We start from the raw sequence: 25,906 nt of genomic DNA on the forward strand, positions 1-25,906 counted from the left end.
CCATGATCAAGTGGGATTTATACCAGGGACACAGGGATGGTTCAACATCTGCAAGTCAATCAACGTGATTCACTACATTAACAAAACGAGAAACAAAAACCACATGATCATCTCAATAGATGCAGAGAAAGCATTTGACAAGATCCAACATCCATTTATGATAAAAACCCTCAATAAAATAGGTATAGAAGGAAAGTAACTCAACATAATAAAGGCCATATATGACAAACCCACAGCCAACATCATACTCAACGGACAAAAACTGAAACCCATCCCTCTCAGAACAGGAACAAGACAAGGGTGCCCACTTTCACCACTCTTATTCAACATAGTACTGGAGGTTTTGGCCAGAGCAATTCGGCAGGAAAAAGAAATGAAAGGAATCCAAATAGGCAACGAAGAAGTAAAACTCTCACTGTTTGCAGATGACATGATCTTATATATAGAAAACCCCAAAGAATCCATAGAAAAACTATTAGAATCAACAACTACAGCAAAGTTGCAGGGTATAAAATCAACATCCATAAATCAGTAGCATTTCTATACACTAACAATGAACTAACAGAAAAAGATCTCAAGAACTCAATCCCATTCACGATCGCAACAAAAAGAATAAAATACCTTGGGATAAATTTAACCAAGGAAGTGAAAGATCTATACAACGAAAACTACAAGACCTTCTTGAAAGAAATCAACGACGACGTAAAGAGATGGAAAGACATTCCATGCACATGAATTGGAAGAATAAACATAGTTAAAATGTCCATACTACCTAAAGCAATCTACAGATTCAACACTATCCCAATCAGAATTCCCATGTCATTCTTTACAGAAATTGAACAAAGAATCCTAAATTCACATGGGGCAACAAAAGACCCCGAATTTCTAAAGCAATCCTGAGAAAGAAGAACAAAGCTGGAGGCATCACAATCCCTGACTTCAAAACATACTACAAAGCTACAGTAATCAAAACAGCATGGTACTGGTACAAAAACAGATGCACAGATCAATGGAACAGAATTGAAAGCCCAGAAATAAAACCACACATCTATGGACAGTTAATCTTCGACAAAGGAGCTGAGGGCCTACAATGGAGGAAAGAAAGTCTCTTCAATAAATGGTGCTGGGAAAACTGGACAGCCACATGTAAAAGAATGAAAATCAACCATTCTTTTTCACCATTTACTAAAATAAACTCAAAATGGATCAAAGACCTAAAGATTGGGCATGAAACAATAAGTCTTCTAGAAGAGAATATCGGCAGTACACTCTTTGACATCTGCTTCAAAAGAATCTTTTCGGACACCATAACCCCTCACATGAGGGAAACAATAGAAAGAATAAACAAATGGGACTTCATAAGACTAAAGAGCTTCTTCAAGGCAAGGGAAAACAGGATTGAAACAAAAAACAGCCCAGTAATTGGGAAAAAATATTCACAGGTTATTTATCCGACAAAGGGTTAACCTCCATAATATACAAAGAACTCACACAACTCAACAATAAAAAATCAAACAACCCAATTACAAAATGGGCAGGGGACAGGAACAGACATTTCTCCAAAGAAGATATACGGATGGCCAATAGACACATGAAAAGATGCTCATCATCACTAATCATCAGAGGAATGCAAATCAAAACTACACTAAGATACCACCTTACACCTGTTAGAATGGCAAAAATATCCAAAACCAAGTGTGACAAATGTTGGAGAGGCTGTAGAGAAAAGGGAACCCTCATACACTGTTGGTGGGAATGCAAACTGGTGCAGCCACTATGGAAAACAGTATGGAGATTCCTCAAAAAGTTAAGAACAGAAATACCTTATGACCCAGCCGTCCCACTACTTAGGATAGATAGGTATCTATCCTAAGAACCTGAAATCAGCAATTCCAAAAGTTCCATGCACCCCTATGTTCTTTGCAGCATTATTCACAATAGCCAAGTCATGGAACCAACCTAAGTGCCCAGCAACTGATGATTGGATAAAGAAGATGTGGTATATATATACAATGGAATACTACTCAGCCATAAAAAAGGACAAAGTCGTCCCATTCACAACAACATGGATAGACCTTGAGGGTATTATGTTGAGTGAAATAAGCCAGACAGAGAAAGACGAACTCTGTATGACTCCACTCATAGGTGGTAGTTACCATATGGACAAAGAGAACTTATTGGTGGTTGCCAGGGGAAAGGGGGGTTGGGGGAGGGCACTAGGGGTGAAGTGGTGCACCTACAACATGACTAATAATAATGTACAACTGTAATTTCACAAGGTTGTTAACTTTCATAACCTTAATTAAAAAAAAATTAAACTTGCCTAACATTTTACGTGCATTTATTTATCTTTCTTGAAAAAAAAAAAAGTCCTCCTATTCTGGTCCTGTTGCTACCTCCATTATTACTGGAACCCGACACCTACTAAGCACAAAGTCAAGGATAGGACATCCTGGATGATGTAGAGATAAGTTCACGGTTCTCAAGTGGCTGCAGTGACATGCACATAGGTAACTAAACACAAGGTAAAAGACCCAAGTGCCACCATTCCTAGGAGCAAAGGGTGATCAGAATGAAGGCAGAAGTCACATGTCATATTTCAACATTCACAACAAAGTCAGCTCTCCAATGTTGCATGTCTGAAAGTATTTTCCACTTGGAGAATGCCCTAACGAAACACTGTTTCAGAGCCTGCCACTTCCTGTTATTGTTTGTTTACGGCTGGGAATTACTCAAGTTATTTATTTATAAAAGTCAAACAGAAAGATGTCTTATCTAACAGGAAAGACAGAGGAAGTGAAAAAAATAGTTCTGACCTCAAAAGACAAAACTTTCACACTGAGATAAGACGAGTATTTATACCTGGAATTTTTCACTTCCTTATCCTATCACCGTCATTCTCAAGAAAATTCCCATTTGATGCTCTTCAGTATTTATTTAACTTGCATTCATTGTCTACTACAGGTCAGAGTCTGTGCTAGAAGAAACGAGGAATACAACACACAGACTGACCCCTGGCCTCATGGAGGCTGAAGTCAAACAAGAAATAGAAACACTGACGACAGAGAACCATTTGATTACAAAGATGACTATTACATGATGTGAACAAGCACCCGGTGTAACGTGAGCAGATCCCACGGAATCCAAGCTCACGGAGGGGAGGCAGGCGGCTTGCCCACGGAGCTGCTTGTCGGTTGCAGGACCGGCAGCACTATCTAGAGTTCAAATTAAGGAAATGAGAGTCAGGACAGACTACATCAAGCGAGTTCTCCAAAGCTGCACCCTCTCGTCCTCATCCAAAGGGGCTGCTTTCTCTGAGAGCAGCAAAGCCCTCAGCTCTCAGTCCGGAAGGAATGGGCCATTTGGGGCAGGGTGATCCCGCAGGCTTGGCATCAGGTAGCCCTGGGTTCAAAGCCCTGCTCACAGTGCGGGCCCGGGTGAGTTATTTCATCTCACTCAGCCTCCATTTTCTTACTTGTAAATGAGTATAATGGCATCGACCTTAAACGGCATTGCAGGGGTTTACATGAGACAGCCCAAAACAACGACAATGTTTATTTTGCTCCTAAATCTGCTGTGGACACAGGGCTCTGCGGGAACGGTTCATCAGGGAACCACTGTGTTGTTCCTGCTCCACTCGGCCTCAGTCTGGGCAGCTCCGAGGCTGGAGGCTGGAGCCATCCCAAATCCCCCTCACATGTCAGGGGGCCTGAGGTGGGGCTGTTGGCTGGAACACCTACACACGGCCTTTCTACAGGGCCTGGGCTTCCTCACAACATGGCGGCTGGTCTCAAAGGCAAGAGTCCCAAGAGAGTGAGAGAACTGTCTGGAAGCCACACCACCTTTGCCAATCTGAATTTTGAAGTCACTCAGTGTCACTTCTGCCACAGTCTCTCTGTCAAGGCAGTGACCAAGTCCCATCCAAATTCACAGGGAGGGAAATCTGATTTCCCTGCTGGATGGGGGCGTGGCAAGGTTCTGGAAGAGCAGCAACACTGCTGTGGCCATTTTGGGAAAATATGGTCTGCCACAGTGACCTATACTGACATCCTTTCGATGCTAATTCCCTTTCAATGTGGAGATCTATGATTTCACGAAACAAAAATCGATGGAAAGTGGGGTCAGGAAGAAAGATTGTGCAAAATGTCCGAGAAAGGGAGAAAGAGGGATGTTGGGATGGGGCCCCAGAAACAGCCAGTGTCCTCCTCAGTAACTAACCAGGTTCTTTGTGCCCCTGATACCCCTTATCTCTAAGATGAGGGCACCAGCCATGCCCATCTCATGGCGTTGCTGTGAGAATTAAACGAAATAATGCGTTAAAGTGCTTAGAGCCACGCCTGGGGGGCAGTCAGCGCTCCATACACGCAAATGGTTATATTTTAGGCTCTCGGGGCTCCTGAGCTATCCTGCTCCTGGTTTGCTCCTGCTGCCAATGCATCATAAACTGACTCCCTCAGCTACCTGGAAACAAGTAGGCATCCTCCCGGACCCTCTGTCAGACAGCAGTCACATCCACACCAACATACCAAGCTGGAGCACACGATATCCTCGACTACACTGAAGAACTGGGAAATGAAAAGCAGCCCAGGGTTGCCACGCATCAGGTTTTATAATCTCGTCACGTACCCTTCACGCCAGCATCTCTTCTCATCTCCCACTTCAGTTCAGCCCCAACCTCCCCAGCAGTCTGAAGGGCTTGCACATTTTATTTTTTCCAGTAGAAGTTCAGAAATCCAGATCTCTTGTGTCCATCTACAACACACAGAATCGGCCGTTTAGAGTTTTGTACGCATTTTAAAAATACCATGAACAACCACACAGAGGACTTGCTCCTCACCCAGCTCTGGGAGGGTACCCTGACAGGTGAGGGTACAGTGAATGGCTTTCCCCTCCTATTCTGACCCTCATTCCCACCTCTGGGCCAGGTAACTGAAGAGAAGGGACTTTCTTTACCCGAATGTTCTCCAAATCCCTATGCCAATGCTCAGATTTCTAAAACTCTACTTAAAAAAAGGAACTAATCAGCAACAATACTGTATCCTCTGTCAATTAACTGACAATTTGTTTGTTCCTTTACACCTTGCATCACACCAGCTCCTACAAATTTAGAGTCCTGCACTCTTCCAGTCTAGGACTTAGAGATGAGACTCACCTGAATATGAAATTCCAAAATTACCCCATCTCATTTTCTTTCTGTATCAACACCTTAACCTTTTCAAAATTATTTAAGTACATGAGTGCAGTCATCTTGCTTTCAAACAGAAAACAAAATGTAAATATTAGATCAAAGCTCGAGTTCCCTTTGACTATCAGCACTAATACCTGTAGCCTGCCCCCTAGGCAGAGGTGGGCGCTGTTATAATTTGGGATGATATCTTTCCAGACCACTCCTGGGCATTCAAACATTCAATCTCCCTCTCTCTCCCTCTCCCTTTCCCTCTCTCTCTCTCTCTCTTTCTCTCTCTCTCTCTCACACACACACACAGCTGTATGTGCCTGTTTCTTTTCTATGGTCACTGTGTGTCATTCTGCAGCTTGCTTGTTCTATTCTCATGATATCTTATGAGACTCCCTACATCAGGATAAGAAGATGATCTCATCTTTTTTTAACTCTTTCATTAACATTTCACAGTCTCAACTTCTCCATCAGGCTGTATAACTGGACTCTGACTTCCTTGCCAGCACCTCCTCTGGGATGCTCCCTGGCAGATGACACACACATCCCTTCCTTCATTCCCTAGATTCGCGTTTCTGGCCGGGAATATCCTCCCTGCCCCACTCCACGTGCTTGTGAAGATTCAGCTCTCAGGCCCGGAGGCAACACATTTGGTCTTGAATCCCAGCTGAGACTCTCAGGCAACTTACTTAACCTGGGTTCCTAAGTGGGATGATTGTAACAGCACCAACTGCAGAAGGCTGCTCTAAGGATCAAGTAAAATAAGCCATGGAAAGCATTGGCCCATTGTGGGTTACTTAGTAAATGCTCAATAAATGTTAACTGCCACCATCAGCAACATCAGTCATTGTCATCATCATCACCTTTTTTGGGGTAACACTTTAAATCCCACATTCCTTCTTAATCCAGATTTTCCTCTGAACTCCTACTTCACATAGATAGCACTACTGAAAAATAATTCCAATAAACCTTAAGCTCCATTTACATCGCTCACAATGTATTCTGATCTTTGCTATTAGACAGCTAAGAAGTTGGCATTAATTTACCAGCCCACCACATGCAGGATGAGCCGCACCGTCACGCAGGACAGAGGGAGCCCGTGAGCACAGGAAGGCTAGCCTCTCAGGGGACAAAAATTCAAGCGGTTCCTCCATTCCACTGCCTATATTATAACATTAAATAAGTATGGACACACAAAATAACTAGGTATAAATACCTTATTCTCACAATCTTGTACAATTACAGAACCAAGAAAATTACAAATTATGTAAGAAGAAGAATGTAAACAATACAATCAGGAGTGACAAGATTAGTTCAATGCAACGGACGATGTGCTGAAACTAAGTCGCTGCCTGTCACAGGCCTAGAGTGGAGCTGCGTCTTCCGTGAGGGGAAGGGCTAACGGAGAGAATAAATCAAGAACTACCCTTGAGGGTAACCTGCTGTGGGGAGAGGCTCACGGTAGTGAGAGGTGCCCACAGGCTGAGACGCCCCTGGGGACACAGCAGACGCCAGTGTCCCAGATCATGCCGACTCTGGGACATTCACTCACTGGGCGGAATACCAGGTGGAACTGCTCACACAAGTCAAATGATCCCAAACTCTGTTCCGCTCTCTGAATTCTCCCTCCACACTCCTCTGTCTGAACTACTTCGAAGCTTTTGTTCATTCTCCCACTAGACTGCACTTGGTCTTCACTTGGGGCAAAGACCTAAGGCCCCTCTGCTCCTTCCTGATATCGTGCAACAATTCCAATTTGCGGAACGACTTTGTCCCAAGGCAAATTAGATAAACACAAACCAAAGGCAAGCACTGAAATTACCTGACAGAATTTGGCTGCAAGGCTCAACTCTTCAGGGGTCCTCACCCCTGGCTGCACACCTGAGAATTTTTTTTTTTTTTTTTTGAGGAAAATTAGCCCTGAGCTAAGATCTACCACCAATTCTCCTCTTTTTGCTGAGGAAGATTGGCCCTGAACTAACATCCATGCCCATCTTCCTCTACTTTATATGTGGGATGCCCACCACAGCATAGCTTGATAAGCGATGTGTAGGTCCACACCCAGGATCCAAACTGGTGAATCCCAGGCTGCCAAAGCGGAGCATGAGAACTTGACCACTACGCCACGGGGCCAACCCCAGACCTGAGAAATTTTACACTTGATCTTAGCCAAAAGGCCAAGAAGCGATAGACCTGAGAAATTTTAAGCAAATCCCATGCCCAAAACTCCAAAGCAGTTACAGCAGAATTTCTGGGGGTAGGACCCACACAGCCCTATTTTCAAAGCCCGTTGGGTGATTCCAACATGGTGCAAAGGTTGAGAACGCGTGATCTAGTGATTAATGGCTTTCAAATTCTTTTGACTTCTGCCCACAGTAATAAATACATTTGACATCATGACCCTCACGCATACACACACATATAAAACAGAAGCAGGGGCTGGCCCCGTGGCCGAGTGGTTAAGTTCGTGTGCTCCGCTGCAGGCGGCCCAGTGTTTCGTTGGTTCGAATCCTGGGCACGGACATGGCACTGCTCATCAAGCCACGCTGAGGCAGTGTCCCACATGCCACAACTAGAAGGACCCACAACGCAGAATATACAACTATGTACCGGGGGGCTTTGGGGAGAAAAAGGAAAAAAATAAACTCTTTTTTAAAAAAAAAAAAAACAGAAGCAAACATTTTATGAACCAATGCTTCACTCTTACTACCAGCCATACATTCTGATGTTTTCCATTCCAATCACTTTTCTTTAAAACAGCGTTGGATGTGCTCAACTTCACCCATTAATGGGTAACAATCCACCAGTGGGTCATGACCTACAGTTTTAAAAACACTGCCTTAGAAGACCGAGAATACAGTTCAAGGAATAACTAAATATTATCCTTGATATGAAAACAGATTTCAAAAATTCCCAAAGGGGATAGGTAAACCCCTGAAAATAAGTCCACACTTACAGATGTCCATTTTGAAAATCTTTGCTATACCCCAAATCTTTCTTTTTACAAAACAGAAAAGGTCAAACTTCAGCGTCCACTCCCTCTAGTATGCGCATCTGCCTGTGTGTGTCACACTTCGCCCACTGACCGTGATCTCATATCTCTGTTATCCTGCAGCATTTCATCTACTTGAAAAACACTTAAACGATTAAAAACTTCAGAGCTCGCAGAGCTTAATTATGTTGTTTCAGTGTGTGCTGCTCAGGGGATATTGGTCTTCATTTTTCCTTAGCCCACCCAGCATGGCGGCTCACACAGTAGGAGCACAAAGTAGGCATCTGCATTAACCCTTGTTGACCGAGTTTGAGCACTCTGGCACATACTTCCAATTTGGATTTAGCGAAACACTACACCGGGGAGGCTGATAAACCTATCCGGCCCTACAGAGCAGGGGGTTTGCTGTCACCAGCAGTATATCAACAGTGAACTAGCTTCTCACATTCGACTACAGTTTTAGGCATCTGGTGTTCTCTCCACATGGGCAAAATACAGGGAATTAAATGTTGCTGCCAACGTCCAGCTTTGACTAATGCTGCTGCAGGAGCATCTCTAGTGTTTAAGACAAGGTTTTTTGAGCACCCGAGGGAAAAAACTCACCAGGCAAAATGCTATTAGTAAAATTCCTAAGGGGTTTTGACTTTGAAAAATACAGCAACTAGCCAAACCCAAATAAACCTAAAGAACAGATATTACACTGAGCGTACAGTGGACATACATGACATATATTGTAAAATCTTACATACGGAGACTTAAAACCCCTGCAAATATGAGAAGAATACAGCTGTATATTAAGGAGAGAAGTGGGTGGACTGCGGCGCCCCTGAGGCAGGGGACCAGCTGCAAGGACCCGGGAAGCCTTCCCGGGCTGGCTGTGCTGGTCTCGTAGTGTGCGGACACAAGAAGCATCTCCTCAGCAAAGGGCATCTGTTTTCAGTTGGTTATTGAACCGTAACATGGTTGTTTTCCTAAGAGAAATGCAAATTCATTTCAAACTTATATTGGTTTCCCAGCAAACTAGAATTTCTCTAGGGAATACTAAAGTGTTTCTAACCTTGACAATTGTAAGTTATCTTAAGGTTTAATTTGATTTCTCTACGGAGGAAAGCTAAATTTATGGGGGAGGGGTTGTCTTGATCACAAGTATTCATTAATTAAACAAATATTGATTAAGTATCTATTAGGTGCAATGCACTGTGGGAAATACCCAGAGTCGCTATTGTCATCGGAAGCTCTAAAGCCTGTATAAAATACTTAAAAACGAAAAACCCTCAAGGTAAAAGCAGGTTGAAGAGAACAGGCTGCCAACCAATGTTACCAGTGTTAGTTGTGTCAAGAGAAAACACTGTTCCATAATCCTAACAAATTGAGGACTGTGGAGTTACAAGGAGTAAAATGGGCTTCTTTGTCGCAAGGTTTCCAGAGCCTCTATGTGAACGTGATCTAGAAGGGCTAAAGTACGTCCCAGTATCTCCCAAAATTCTTTGAGCAAAGAGCTTTTGTTAGCCCACGTCTCAGGGCTAGGCCAGCTGTGAAAGATGGTGGCCTGCAGCACTGGTCTCCCTCGATTCTTCCTTTCTTTTTTTAAATTTTCTTTAAATTAGTCGTATTAAGAAAAGGCATTGCCACCCGCCTCTCAAGGGGAGAAGACAGCAAGGAACAGCTACATAGAACACTGTGCTACTATGGTCAGAGTGAGGCCCGCCAGGGCTGGGCTGTCCAGTACAACAGCCACTAGCCCTCTGTGGCTACTGAGCACCTGAAATGTGGGGAGTCCCAACTGAGATGTGCTGGCAGTAGAAAACACAGAGGGTTTTGAAGACTTAGTATAAAAAAAAGTAAAATACCTCATTGACAATTGTTTACATTGATCACATGTTGAAATATTTTGATATATTGAATTAAATAAAATATATTATTAAAATTAATTTTACTCATTTCTTTTAACATTTTTTTAATGTAACTACTAGATAATTTTAAATGACATGTGTGGCTCACATTATGTTTCTATCAGATAACATTTCTCTATGGAACAGCCCTAATAGCCCTGTTGGTCAGTACCACCACATGGATATCCCCTACCCCTTGGCTGGAGTATTTGCTATATTCTGAACACACACACACACACACACACACACACACACACAGAATGGTTGCTCAGCCTAAAATACCTTACCCTCTGCTGCCACCTCCTGCTATAATCCCATCCTTCCTTTAAGATCCATCTCAAGATATCAGAGGCAATTTCTGGCATTTAAGAATTGATTACATGCCAGGCACTATGCTAAGTACTTGTCGTGGGGCTCCCTTAAGCCATCACACCGCCTTATGAAGTGGGTAGCATTAGAGTCTCACTTTATAGCAGGGGGAAGTGAAGGGACCTGCTTAGCACCGTGAGCTGGCCAGTGGCAAAGCCCAGATTGATGTTTGGTTCATCAGTCACCACAGTCCCCACCTTTAACCCCTATGCTGGTTCTTTCCACTGCTCCCCAAGTCTGCTCTGAGTTCCCAACCACGTGTATCCCTCACTCCTTGGAACACTCACTGCGCTCAGTAAATACATCTTAGTTTATACATCTGTTTCACAGCATGTATTATTGCATTGTATTATCACTACTGTATTTTGATTTTGTCTGATCCACATGATTCTCTCTGAAGATCAGGATAAATTCTGCTCTTGTTTAAATCTTCACAGAAAATGATTTGAGACCTCAGTCAGTATTTGATTAATGTAAAGCAAGTTATATACTTGAATCTCCTCCTCGCACCACTTTTCACAAATGCAGATTTTTGCTGTTGGAATGGGAACTGGGGACACTGATGTGGCTGACCACTGCTGACCGGTGGAACCTCAAAAGCAGAGCAAAGGAGAGCAGCTGGAAGTCTCCTTCCCTGCGGGTAAGCCTCTCCTCCAAAGACCTCCCAGGCCAGTTCCTCTACCTGCAAAGAATAGTTTCTCTGTCTTTCAAAACTGTAAATTTGACCCTGTCCACTGCTCCGGCCTTGTCCCCAGAGGGGATCCCGCCCCCCACCTACCCCAACCATAGAAAATAGCCTGCAAGGAAACTGATCGGGGAGGGAGGGAAGGAAATACGGAAGGAATTAAGATATGAATTATGGGTAATTCCAGGACATGACCATTTCTGGTAAATTTAGAAGACTCTTCATCCCTTATTTATTTATTGCCTGAAATGGGCACAATAAAAGCAGAATAAGGATCTCCAGTTGTACTGATATGTCATTCCAAATGCTAAGTTTGCATGAGAAGAATAACACTCCCAATAAAATATGTCTGGCTACTAGTTCTGGGAACACTTACTCGGAGGAATAATTTACTCTTTGGTAATAGAAATTATAGCACCTGTGAAAAACAAGAATTTAAATTTGTTATATTTCTTTACTCCTTTTCAAAGACTTTTGTGTAACAGAGAAAGTTTAGATTACTTTAGATTACCTTAAAAATGGGCTTCCTGGTCAACTTTCCTCAACCAGTGCTCTCAGTTTTTCCCTCAGAAGCCACGCTGCTGTGACTGTATGAAGTTTTTCTCACTTCGGTGTAATGATATTGGGGGGAGGGGTGCACCTCCTCTCCTGGTGGGTCATCTTTTACTCCAGCATTTTTCTGTCAAAAACAAGCTAAGAATTTTGTGGACCTTAAACACTCTACATCTTAGCACTATACCTTCACAGCGGATTCTTTGACCTTTGCTTAAATATGTAAGATTAAATGCAATAATATCCACAAGATCATTTTTGAGCCATTTTCTCAAAAGTCACCGTTGTCACTATTTTGGAAACCTCTTTGGATCTTCAGACATGACCAGTATTTCTAGGAATACACATATATCCATGGTAACTTTGCAATCATTTCGAATTCTATTTTGCCAATTAAAGAAAAGGGGCAACTCAGGGTCCAGCCTGGTGGCCGAGTGGTTAAGTTTGTGCACTCTGCTTCAACAGCCCAGGGTTTCGCTGGTTTGGATCCTGGGCGCGGACATGGCACTGCTCATCAGGCCATGCTGAGGGGGTGTCCCACATACCACAACCAGAGGCACTCACAACTAGAAAATACAACTATGTACTTAGGGGCTTTGGGGAGAAGAAAAAGATTGGCAACAGATTGTGAGCTCAGGTGCTGATCTTAAAAAAAAAAAGAGGTAGAGGCAATGCATTCACTTGTTTAATCATTTTAACAAACATTGCTGGATTTTGTTCAAGGCCTAAACTGGACACTCTATGGACACAAACGTGGTCCTAATGTTAGATGTGGGCATCAGAAAGGGATGCAGCAGATGGGTGCAGCTTCAACTGGGGGAGCATGGGAAAGGTATAGCTTAGACAGAACCGCTTGGCCAAATGCAGATGTGCCAAGGTAGAAACACTAGAATCCTGGCTGGCCCTGGGGGGACTGGGGATTAGAGTTGAACAGTAGGCCAGGAAAGACCTTGGACTAAGGGGAGGGCTTCCATTTTACAACATAAACCTACGGGAGCCGCTGAAATCTGTCTAGGGGTGAGGTGCTGGAGGTGGAAGGACCACCGAAGGCAGATAATGAAGATCTAAACTAGGGAAATGTGGACTTGAACTAGGAAAGAAGGTGCCAAAGAGCCATTTTGGAGGGAGACGACACTCTATCGTGGTAGAGAGGAGAAGGAAGCATCCAATATGGCCACTGAGTGGATAAGGAAGTCGGGGAGGAGGAGCTGGTGCGGGCGGGTAGGTAATTATTAAATTTTTAGGTAAATTGAGTCTAAGTTGAAAAGTCCAACACTAGTCAAAAAATTAACAGGAATAAATGGATAATTAGCATCAGGATAAAAAGTCCCTCCCCCCAAAACCCACATTCACAAGTAGAGAATGAAGAAGAGTGGTTTAACAGTTGCCCTCGTGACTAATAAGGCTAGGGTGAAGTTGTCTGTGTGGGAGGTAGGCAAGCGATCTGCTGGTCTTATGAAGGCTAGAGGAGCTGCTGGTGTGAGCCGGTGGACGATTATTTCATTTTTGGCTAGCTGAGTCTGAGGTTCTGGGGAGATCTGGATTGAGAAAGCCAATATGCAGTTGAAGTACTAACAGGGACAAGTGGAGAAGTATATATCCACAAAACAACACATCTACAACGAGGGAGCTGGTGGTCTACAGAAGCTAGATCACCTTGAAGTCTTCTGTCTAATTCTGGGTGCCATACTTTGATGGGAACATGATAAAACTAGAGCCTGTCCAGAAGTGGACAGAAATATGTGACCATGGTTTGGGAGAAATGCTTGAAGGAGCCTTGAATGCTTTACTTGGAGAAAAGAAAAGGCAGGGAAGGCTCCCTCTGTCATGTGAAAGAGAAATTAGACTTGATCAGTAACACATAAGAGGCAGACCCTGGAGCCAAAGGATAGAAATTAGAGGAAGGCAAATTGCAAGTCAAGGCAAGGACTCTCTGGCTAGCACTTTGGGATGGGGGTGGTTTCCTTATCATCAAAGAAATTAAAGCACAGACTGGACAACAACCCTGGGAGATGCTATAGAGGAGACTGAAGCACAGGATGGAGGAGTAGACAACAGTTAGATGTCCCTGTCCGTCCCTGTCAGTCCTATGACCCCATGGGAAGAGGGAGATTGGAGCGATAGATATAAAGGTAAGAATCACCTACAGAGAGGTGGCAGGTAAGGCCACAAGTAAGTAAAATGCCCAAGATGCAGCATGTAGCAAGAGAAAATAAGTGAACTGTGGAGAGAATCCTGTACAAAATGAGAGAAAAGAAGCTAGTGGAGATAAAGAAGTCATAAAGGAATAAGAAGAAAATCAAGACTGCCACATAACAAAAGGAAGGGAAATCTGATTGAGATATAGCTTACATACAATAAAGTGCACAGATTTTAAGGGTACAGCTTGATGATTTTTTACACCACTCCAGAAGGTTCTCTCAGGTCTTTCTCCTATTCAGTACCTCCACAGGATAATCCCTGTTTTGACTTGTGTCATATAGATTGGATTTGCCTGTTTTTAAACACAGATAAATGGAACCATACAATATATACTCTTTTGTGTCTGATTTCAAGTCAATATTATATACGTGAGAGTCATCCACATTGTTGTGTGTGTCAACAGATCATTCCTTTTCATCACTATGTAAATAACAGAAGTTTCCAGTTTTTGGCTATTGCAAATAAAGCCGTTATAAACAGTCTTGTACATGTGCAGGCAAGCACTCATTTCTGTTGAGTATACTTCACAGTATAATCTCTGTGTCATAGGGTAGGTGTATACTCAGCTTTAGTAAATACAGCCAAACAGTTTTTCAAATATCTTATACCATTATATATTCCCTCCAGCAATGTACAAGTCTTCCACATCTTCACTAACACTTTATGTTGTCGGTTATTTTAATTTTAGCTTTTTTGGTGGATGTGTAACGATATATTATTGTGCTGTTAATTTGCATTTCTCTGGTGGGAACATCAGTTGGTTCAGATGAGACTATCTCTGGTTGAACATCATTTTTTCATGTATCTATTGGTCATTTTGATATTCTCCTTTTTAAACTGTCTGCTCAAGTCTTTTGCCCATCCTTAAACTAGGTTGTCTGATATATATAGGCACATACTCCTGGATGTGAGTCCTTGGGTGGATGCGTCTATGGCATTGCATTTTTACTCTTTTAAGGGCATTTTTTGATGAACAAATGTTCTTAATCTCAATGAAGTATAGTTTATCAATCTTTTCTTTGTTTATCAGTTGTTTTAAAAAAGCTTTTCCTAATCCAAGTTCACAAAGATATTCTCTTATATTTTCTTCTAGAATGTTGCTAGTCTTGGTTTTAACATTTAAGTCTATGATCTATCTTGAAATCATGTTTGTGTGTGGCATGGGGATCAAGCTTCACGTTTTCTTTATGAATATACAACTGACCTAGCAGGGTCTGTGGAAAAGACTCTCCCCTCCCCGTTTAATTGCAGTACAGCTTTTCTTGTAAGTCAAGTGACTGCATATCTATATGTCTGTCCCTAGACTCTCATTCTGTTCCATTGATTTATTTGTCTATCTATGTTTTGATGCCACATTCTCAATTATTTAGCTTTAAGGCAAGTCTTAAAACTAGTGACGTAAAACCTCCAGATCTACTGTTATTCTTAAATATCACCTTGGATATTATAATTACTTTTCATTTCCATCTAAATTTTGTACTCAACTTGTCAATTTATACAGGGGAAAAAAACCCACTTGGACTTTAATTGGAATTTCAAGGAATTTATAGGTTGTTTGGGGGAGAAGTGACATCTTTAAAATATTGAGTATTCCAATCCATGAACATGGTATATCCTTCTATTTATTTAGGTCTTTCTTAATTTCTCTCAATGTTTTGTAGCTTTCAGTGTGGTGTTCTTGTACATCTATTGTTAAATTTATTCCTAGGTATTTGCTGGTACATAAACTGTAGGTTTTTATTTAATTTTCTAATTGTTTGTTGCTAGTACATTAATCTCTGAATAATGACTGTCCTAATTCTAATTTTAATAACTTTTATTTCTTTTACTTGCCTTAGTGCCCTGGTAACATGGCCAGTACAATGTGGAATACAAGTGGTGGGGTGACAGGTGACATGAGGTGGGAGTGAATAAGGGTGACAGGGCATCCCCATCGTGTTCCTTACCTCAAAGTAAAAGCACTCAGTATATTGCCATTAAACACGGTTGTACACATCATGTATCAGATTAAGGCTGCTATTTTTAACTTAAATGTTAAATTCTCCAATGGAACCTTGCTAACTTCCTTGGAAATTTCAGCAAGGGAGCATAGCACTTCACACTGCTCCCTCTGTCTGGGAGAGGCCATCACCTAGGACAGATTACGCAGGTCTAGAACCGTCCTGTCTTCTGCATGGGGCAGTAACGCGCTAGCCCATAACCATACACCTGAGTCACGCAGGTTCTTAGCTCCTGTGTTTTATCCCTTTCACGAGCTCTGGGTGTCTGGATCTGGCGCTTAAATTCCTGAGAGCGCTGAGCGCTCACTACATTCTTGACATTGTATTGAGTCATTCACACGTATTATTCCACTCAATCCTTGTGACGACCCTTGTAACAGATCAGGCAACTAAGGCACGGTGAGATGAGTTTACGTGCCCATGGTCACACCACCAGCACGTCGGGGAGCCAGGATCCAAACCCAAGCCATCTGAGTCCACAATAGAGCCACTATGCTATGATACTTTCTGGCTCCAGCCCTCCATCAAAGGTCACTCCTCTTTATTATGGCCTAGACCGCCGGGCATGTCTGCTCTCACACAGCCAGTGTGGGAGCTCCTCGGCCTTGGGCTTCATCACAAAGCCTTGAGGATGCAGTCACGGACAAAGCACACACTTCTCTCCAACAGTCTGCCCTATCACCCGCTTTTGTAAAAGCAATAGGTATTTAAAGCTCTGCAACTACCAAAAAAAAAAAAAATCAACTGAAAATAATTATTTTCCAGTAGAAAGTTAGTTTATAAGGTAAATCTAGAGAGGAACATAATTCTTCTCAAAAGAGACACGTTCTGGTCTATCAATTTTCTCTTTAAAAATTATCCAAAACAAAACTATCACAAAAGGAATTAGGCATGGTTGCTACTCATTCTCTAGAAATTGTCCTTATTGCTTGAGGTTTCATACTTTCTAGTTATCTACTGCTACATAACAAATCACCACAGTACAGTTGCTTAAAATAACAATCATTTTATCATCTCTATGGTTTCTGAGGGTCTGGAATCCAGGAAGGGCTTGGCTGGGTAGATCTGGCTGAGAGTCTTGAGTATGGTTGCAGCCAGAAGGCAGCTGGAGCTGGAACAAAGGGCCGTGGGTGGGGAGGCACAGCTGGCACCACTGGAGACTGGCAGGGCGTCTTTCTCCTCCTTCATGTAGTTTCAGACCATGTGGTCTCTTCCCATGGGCTAGCTTGGGCTTCCTCACAGCATGGGGGGCCTTGGAAGAGTATTACTGCTGATATGGCAGCTCAGGGCTCCAGCAAGAGTGTCCCACAGAGCAAAGTGGAACTTGTATTACTTCTTTCAACTTATCCTCAGAAGTAATGCTGTATTATTTCTGCCACATGCTATTATTATAAGTGAGACACAAATGTATCCGATACAAGGGGAAGAGATTAGACTCCACCTCCTGACAGGGAGCTGGCTAAGGATGGGGGGTGGGCGATGATGTTGTGGCCATCTTCAGAAAAATACACTCTGTCCCACAGTCTGAAGTTAGCCAAATACTGCAAACATCACATATGAGGAAGCCATTGCCATTCTCATTTTTCAGATACATAAACCAAGGCTAAGCGTTTCTAAGCTGTGTCTGGTTACACAGAGGAGGGAAAGAAACTGTCAAACCTATGTTTAAACATGCAACTTTAAAGATAAATATAATAGATGGAATTACTTTGTGAACTATAAAATATGGCACAATTTATTGTGGGCATTCATTGCAATGTGGAAACAAATTTTTCTGAAAAGTTTATCTCTGAAACTTTGACATATTACCAAAGGAGATGAAGTTCTTCTTGGAAAGTTTTATCTACTTAAAAAGTACCACTTGAATCGCCCTAGGAAAGTATTTGGGTATTTCCAAGAGTTGCAGTTTATAGAGAAGTTGGAAAGTAAAAACTATCACTAAGATCGGCCTGACAGAAGGTTTCCCATCAGAAGAGGCAGCATAGCTCAGGGCAAGGAATGCTTGCTGTGGGCTGCAGCTTGGGAAAGAAAGCACCGTGGACGCGGAAGGTGCAAGGTTAGTGGTCAGTCTGTGTCCACGGACAGGCTGGTCCCATGGACAACATGAGCATCTGCAAACTGAGTTTTTTCATTTCCCCTCCTGAGTTCAGCCAACTCTCACATCTTCCTGAGTTTTGCCCATTTTAGCTCTGATTTTTTGAATTTTTGATATATATGAAAATGTTTATATATATGAATATATATGTGAAAATGCTTACCTCAGGATACTTAACTAATTAATGTTGGAAAAACGTATTGCTGTTTTCTTCTGTTTTAGGCGTGCATGTGTGTGTTTAGAGGGGTAAGGACATTCATCCCCCAAAATGTTTTGATTCTCAGACTCTGTTTTCTTCTGATTGCAGATTTGCTTGCGTGTTGTCTGCTGCTTTCTGCTCCTTTTATAATCGATTTTCTTTTCTAGGCCAGCAATGAGGTGATGCTGACAAGGGACAGGCTTGGGGTGGCTAACTAGGTTTCTTGGTGAGAACACGCCCTCTGCTGTTGATTTGCTGAAGTGCAGTTTCTTTACCGTAGGGCTGCTGCTTGGCGAGGAGGAAGGTCTCTTCTGATGTTGATTCCCTTTCGTCTCTGCCACTCTCTCGATTTTATCCCTTTCGCTGCTCTTTTTCCACATCGCCCAGTCTCCAAGGGGCGAGTGTCCTTCCAAGGTTCCCCCTTCTGTCTTGAAATCTCTTCTTTCCCAAGACAGTCACCTCGGGCCCCAGGCACACTCAGGAATTTCCACTCAGGATGGGACTTGTCTGTCTAGGGGTGAGTCTCCCCAGACCCCAGCCTCCCCGCAATCCTCTCCTTTTCTCCACTTATTCTTTGCAGTCTCTGTCCAGCGCTCCCGACACGGGTGGGATCCAGAGCCAGCCCGGCTGGACCTGAGTGTTTATCCTTACAAGTAACTTGAAGTTTGTAGACTTCTGTCTTCGAGTAATACTGTGGGCATGTGTCACTGATGGCTTTATTTGCTCTATTTGTTGACTCGGGTGTTTTTCTTTTGGAAATTATGCAGAGATTTGGATCTAAGCAACCATTATTCTATCGCAGCTCAGAGCTGGCTATGTTAAAATAATAATGCCATTTATTGCATTAAATATATCCATTTTACCCAAACCTATTTGCTCTTCACAATACAGGAATGTCTCAGGGCAGCAGTATATGTAACTTTTTAAAAAAGGAACTCTAATAACTAACACACATTCACACACACACAACCAGTTGTTTAAAATACTGACAACTAAAGCATACTCAAAGCCAAAATTCTTAAATATCATTGGCCATCACCGAAACAGCCAAAGCTGCCCCGACTGTCAGCAAATGCAGAGCCCCTGACAGCACCTGCCATCCTCAGTGAAATCACAGGGTGGGGAAGGTGCTGGAAGAGCCCCATGTGATTTTCAAGTCACCCTAGGATAATGGCCTTTGCCTAAATCCAGGGAATTCTCTGGGTTGGCAGAGCCCTCCCGGCCCCAGGTCCGGCCCTGCTGATGCATCCGGCCTCTCAGACCAGGCGCCTGAGGTAGGCCTGCCCCTGCCCGGTCTGCCTGAGCCTGTCTCTGGCTATGGGAGCAGGCTCTTCCCAGGAGCTCAGCAGGCCTAAGTGCTGGGAGTGAACTCCGCTCTACCCCCGACCCCCAAGAGCCCGCATCCAGGACTGCTGGGAGAGGGCACAGGAATACCTGGCCTCCTTACCCCCCACCCCTCACCCCTAATTTATACTGAGACAGGATTAAGCTCTTGTTCACAGGGTCAATTTGATTGACAACACACCCTGGACTGGCTGCCTCCCTCCCCTGACTCACCTCCCCACTCACCTCCCAGTGTCCCTGGTGTGTCCCCACCCCAAGTGCCAAGTGAATTACTTACACTGCCAGGGCCTCCTTCTGGGGGAACCCCGGCTTGGGGGCCTCTCCTCTAGGCTCCCAGGGCCTCCTCCTGGGAGTTACCTCTCAGGTCAGAGCCAGAAGACAGCCCCAAACTGGGTCACCAATTCAAGCAGGGCGAGAAGGAGAGGGGTCTCGATGTAATGACCATGGGCCAGGGAAGCTCACGAGAAGGTCCCGGCGGGAATGTGGATGCGGAGCAGAGCCTGGGGTTTTCTCCGTGCCCAGGGCCATGGCTGAGTATTTAAAGGGGCAGCGTGGCCTGGACCTTCTGCATTCCATGGCAAAGGCCTGTGTATATAATAACTTCTCTGTAAATATTTGTGGAATGAATGAATAAGGAATTCAATTTGAGAAAACCACACTAATGTAAACCCTGTTAAACATGGAAGGTTTTTCCAGTGAACACTCTAATATAATGGAAACATTTGCTATTTTATGATGTGTCCAAGAATTAAAACCACCTGAGTGAGCAGGAGCTGGATTCTTCAGAAGTCCTCCCACTGCCACCGTGGGGCTCTGACCACTGGTGGCCTCTGCTGTGAACTCCAGGGGAGGCAGCAGAGTGACGGAGCTGTCACATGTGGGGAGGTGGAAACGGTTTATGTGCATGTCACCATTCCCTCACTCTGCCTCAAGGCTCGTGGGTACTCCTCCAGGTTTCCCTCCTGTTCCAGGTGTGCAGTGGGTCCTACTGAATACTCTTTGAGTGGCCATGAAATGGCCCTGTGCACCAGATAGGGACTACCTTAATGATTAGGACAAGGGACAGTCAACCTGGGTCATGTTTAGAAGAGGCCACACTGGCATGCAAAGTTCATGCCTCAAGCAAGCAACCAGACATGCAGAACGCAGGAGAAAACGGTGAACATTTATAGGTGGATCACTGCTTTGTGAATTCTTGGAGCGATCAGTTAACCAAACCAGCAGTTATTCTGAAACTTTGTTATCTTACAATCATCATTTAATCTACATCTCAGGCCTGGATTGAGTGAGGCACTGGGCACAGAGCAAGGAACAGGCAGCCTCCACCAGGACCCTTCCCTGAAGGAGCTGAGTGAGAGAGACAGGCCAGTCTAGGGTGGTCGAGCCACTAACTACCTTATGAATCATCCTGCTGTAAATATCGACTCTGTCTGAGCTGGGTCCTTGGGTTCTGGTCATGTGCAGAGCCCAGATAAGGGAGGGCTAACCGTTTAGGAATTAAACCCTCAAAGAATTAACCAGGTTTTTGAAGAGGGCTTTATTCAAAACGTGTTCTAAATCATTCTCCCTCAGGAACCAGCTCGCCAGGAGAAATGTAACCTTTCTTTGATGATCCAGGACGTCATAACCTTCCATGCGGACGTCTTTAGGCTTTGCATCCTGAGCTGTAAGTAGCATCATAAGGGGAAGCACAAGTTTAAGGAACTTTAAGGAAGACCGGCCACAGATAAGTACCTGGAAATACCTTTCCTGGAAAAACCAAACAGGACATCATGTTCCTGATTAGTCATCTGCCTCTGGTGACGGCACGGTGAAGGGGAGGCAGATGTCTGATTTCCAGGGTGATGCAACAGCACTGCTTTTCTAAACAGATCCCCAAAGCCCGGACACAGTTTTCCCAACTTCCAGAAAGCCACCAACCAAAGTCACGATCAGTGTTCTCTGTTTTGGTAATACTATAATAAGTGATTCTATGCCACTCCTCACAACAGGCAGCCCCTGTGGCACCGGCCACGTCTGCTCCCCAAGCATCCATGTGCCCCTCTGTTTCTCAGACGTTCTCACATTTCAGTCTACGTGGCTGAGTTCTGTCCATCTAAATACAGGTAGGGAGTGATGTGTGCCACACTCAGATATGGCATTTAAAACCATCCCACCTGTCTCCAGGCCCTTGACCCCTTCTGCCATGACCTTGTAACTGTGTGTTTCAGATGACACGCTACAAGAAGAAACAGCCTGGGTCCCTGAGTCGCCATCTGGAGAACAGCTGCCCAACCCACCTCAGCTACACACAAACCTTTATGTGTGAAGCTCCTGACAGTTTGGGGTTTATTTGTCAGCCTCTCCTAACCACCTGGTGAGGCTGCAGCGGCTCTTCCATCTCTCTGCTACTGGGAGGTCTGAGGTAAAATGAACAAAGGCCCGCTCCTCCTGCAGGACCTCTATTATTGTCATTACTGCATGTGAAAATCACGAGGACAAATGCTGAGTGCATAAAGGGCCACCAATTTAACCATTACACATGCACAACTCTTTTATTCCTCTTTGTGGCAGGGGCTTTTCCTATCTCCAGTTCATATATGAAGAAACTGAGGTTCAGAGAGGCTAATTAATTTGCCTACACACCCACAGCCAGTTGATGGAGGCACGAGAACTCTAGAACACATGCTCTTGCTCACCACACTGTCCTGCCTCTCCATCAGCCTCTTGTTCCAGCACCAGCCATCCTGAGCACAGCACACTTCAACTAACACTGTCCTGTTTTGTGGGGGTCTCATGTGATACTCCTGATTCACACTGGGTTTGCTCTCCTACACCCAGAGTCCAGAGGATGGCAGGGCGTGTGACATCTCAGCAGAGAAGGAAACACCATCTCCCCCTGTGACTGTATTTTTAGGGAGGCGCAGCTCTTCACAACCCATAAATGCGTGACCGTTATGGGAAGCTGTCTGTGCATCAGCCCTCGGTCACGACTGCTTCCACACTATTTTAACGCTTTCCTTTTAACAGAATTCTAGTCATACGCAGCCTTGAAATTACATAGCTGCCTGCATGATGGATGAAATTTCTGAAGAAATATCTTCCCCATTAACAATTCATGCTCGGAACCACATTACACTGTGGCCCAAGAACTGAATCAATGAGCTTTGGTGTTTTATATTTTCATCTTTGTATTTTTTTGAATTGTTCAAATCGTGTACCAGTAGATATTACCTTTATAATCAAAATAAAAGCTATTATCTATTAATGAATTGCTCACAGGGAGGAAAATGACTCATCTATTACAGAAGCCATGACGCTGCTGCTTTAAGGCTCTGACTTCCAGAGTGGGGCTGGTTTTGCTCTGCTTGGGTGGACTTAAGATTCAGTGTCTTCTTTCCCTAGAGGCATGAAATCTGCTGGTACCAACAACAAATCGATTGCGTTAACTGGAGCTCTGTAAGCAAGAGCTGTGATACTTTTGGAAGTGTGGTGTGGCCGGATTGTCTCAGCAGCGAAGGCTTTATTTCAGAAAATCTCTAAGTGTTTGCGTATGTAAAAATACTTCCATTTCTAATGTCTGGATCTGGGGACACTTATCTGAGGCTCTCTGCTTGGCTACAGTTTGACAATTGTGGCCAAAATGAATCTGCTTTTCATCCCAGGAGGCAACATGGGTCCTGGAATTTGGAATCACATTCCTTACTGAAATCTTGGCTTCTAATCCTGGGATCCTGAGCAAGTTAATTACACCCGTCTGAGGTTCACTTCAGCCAACCCCATGAACTGTGGGCAGTAACACCTCCCCCTCAGGTAAGGATGTGCTGTAAGAATGAACTGAGATGACGTCTGTGCCCCCTCCCCCACCCCGGCCCAGGGCCTGGCCTGGAGAAGCTGCCCCCTGAACTGCCCACCCGTGTCCCTCTTCCCTTCCTGCACACGTATTGAAAACAGCCCGGGACAGGCTGTGCTCAGAAGCGAGTCTCTGAAAAAACAAACCAGAAGTGTCCTTAAACACTGCCCCCCAGCATCTGTTTTTGCTAATTGTTTTCTTTTTTTCAAATCTATCACAATCCTTCTAGTTATTGGTGGCAGATTCAGTAACATCATAGGAAGAGCCCTTAGCTCCAGGCTTGTGGCCTGGTAACACTCAATAAATATTAACTATTGTTATTATCATATTATGAAGATCATGTTTATCTGGGCCTTGAATGCCAGGTCTCACTCTGACACACAGGACTGGGCATCTGAAGCAGAACTGGCTGGATTTAAGTGAGGACTGAGGCAGAAATCAGACACCCTCCTGACCCCCATTGTGATGCCCTCCAGGGCCTGACTCTGCTTCTTTGGACCCAGAATTTCAAAGAATGTCACCAGGTCTCCTTTTATGGCTTGGCGGTGACCCAAGTGGATGGATCCTCTGGAACACTGCCTTGTGCGCCCTCCCTGGATCAGTCAAATGGCCCTATTTTCTTTTTCAACTTACTTAGAATTGTCTTTTGGATGTTTCTACCTTCTGACTTTGTAGTGTTTCCCAACCCAAGACCCACATTCTCCAATGCTGGTCTCTGGCTGTGAAGAGAGAAAGGGAACCCCTGGAATCACAGGAGAGTGGGGAGGCCTGGGACACAATCCCAGACGCTACCAAGGCAACCGCTGTGGCTTCTCTGGCTGTTTCCTTCCTCGCACCCCAAGGGATCCTCTGAGGTCCCAGCTCTCTGAATAGATGCTCTTCCTCCAAATGCCCCCCCGCAAATACTCCATTGCTTGGTATGGCCCAAGCACTGGCTGCTGGAGCTGGGTTATTCCTTGGCTCCTGGTCCCCAAGAGGCTTAGGGTTCTCCCTGGCCAGCATCTGCCCCAAGCTAAGAATCGGAGACGTGGCTTCAGGCCTGTGTTTGGGATGCTGTCCTGGGAAGTCTGAGCCGAGTTTTACAATCAGCCGCTCCTGGTTGCAAATCCTGGCTCTGGCACCACTGACTAACTGTGCGACTGGGACAAGCTCACTTAACTTCTCAGAGCCTTTGTTCATCCATCTGTAGGATGGGGATCAAGGCAGTTACTTTATAAAACTGAGTGGGGACCCTAAATGAAATAAAGTTTCCAGCACAGTGGGAACTATTTTTCTTTTAATCACAGAATTTTTATTTTATTCTCATCAAAAGAGCTCCATTCAACTTAGACATATTTTTTATGAATCATATATCACCCTTGGGCATACACATAAAAGACAACTATAAGCAAATTAATTGCTTAGGTGTAAAACTTCTTCACATTCAGAGTCCAACGCTTCTACTCAGTAGTTTATGGCCAGGTTTTTTCATATAACACTGTCCTCTGTGACATCAAGAGTAGAAGGAGCTTAGATGATGCCTTTTTCTTTTTACTAAAATTTTTACTTAGTTAATTTGAAAAAATTAGAAAATTATCAGTTTGAAATTAGAGTAGCAAACACATTGGATGCAACAAACTAAAAAAAAATCTAAATGGCTAAAAATAACTCAGTAATAAAAGTACAAATATAATTTACAAAATCACATGTCTCAGAAAAATAAACAAAAACACTAACTGTCTTTCCTTCTAGATAAGACTGCTTTCTCTCCTGGAAGAAAGAAAAGGCAACTAATGATTTGAGATTAAAATCAAACATAATTGCTATTTAGCAACACCTAAATAAATGCCCCACACAGCACAGTGCTAGCACACAGCTAACTCCAAGATGTGAAGTGTGTTAGTTACAAGAACTTGGGCACATAATTTAACTTTTCTAGGACTTAGTTTCTCTTTCTGTAAAATTAGGTGGTAGGATTCAATGAATTTTAGGGTCTTTTTGTTATCTAAAGTTTTTTGTCTATGTAAATGCTGATACAACTTTAATTCACCATCTTGTCTCAACACCAAATAGGACAGCTTTTCTATAACACCTGGCAGTGACGCATGTTCATGCAGACAATTTATAAATTTATAAATGCCCAGGGGCAATACTCTTTGCATTTCTAAAATTATCTCTTCCATATCAGGAGACTTTATTTTTCCTTCCCAAATGAAAATATATTCAAGTAGACCCCAAACAGAGACATGATTTTATTTTTTCTATTGGAAATATAGTTTCTGTAGCATTAATTGCCTTTCTAGGAATTTCCTTAGATTTGGAGGAAAATCGCAGCCCCAGGAGACTAGATTGCAGCACGCGTTGACTGTAGTCATAGGTCCCGAGCCTCCCAGCACTCAGTTATATTTTTGTTTCTAAAAGAATGAAATTTGACTTTAAAAAAAAGCACAGTAAAAATTCAGGGAGGCCACAAGGCGAGACTTCGCTCCACCTGATTATTTTGTTTGTTTTTTCACAGTATTTTTTAATTCCTCTGGAATGAAAACTGCACCAGAGAAATGAAAGATTTCACGGGAGCAGGAAATCCCC

At 43.7% G+C, this 25,906-nt stretch overlaps 1 protein-coding gene across 10 annotated transcripts in view; it reads right to left on the reverse strand.

Moving 5' to 3' along the window:
- RIN2 (Ras and Rab interactor 2) overlaps positions 1-25,906 on the reverse strand; it is a 217,286-nt gene that overhangs the window by 167,067 nt on the left and 24,313 nt on the right. For 3 of the 10 annotated variants that reach the window (XM_046679285.1, XM_046679273.1, XM_046679272.1), the window contains exon 1: positions 4,527-4,620. The exons of 5 other annotated variants lie outside the window; for them this stretch is intronic. In XM_046679285.1, coding sequence (XP_046535241.1) covers positions 4,527-4,601 — 75 coding nt within the window. In that variant the 5' untranslated portion in view covers positions 4,602-4,620. 2 more of the 10 variants (XM_046679289.1, XM_046679278.1) reach the window with 1 other exon arrangement.

This window comes from Equus quagga, chromosome 12 (genome assembly GCF_021613505.1).
Source record: "Equus quagga isolate Etosha38 chromosome 12, UCLA_HA_Equagga_1.0, whole genome shotgun sequence".
Lineage (NCBI taxonomy): Eukaryota > Metazoa > Chordata > Mammalia > Perissodactyla > Equidae > Equus > Equus quagga.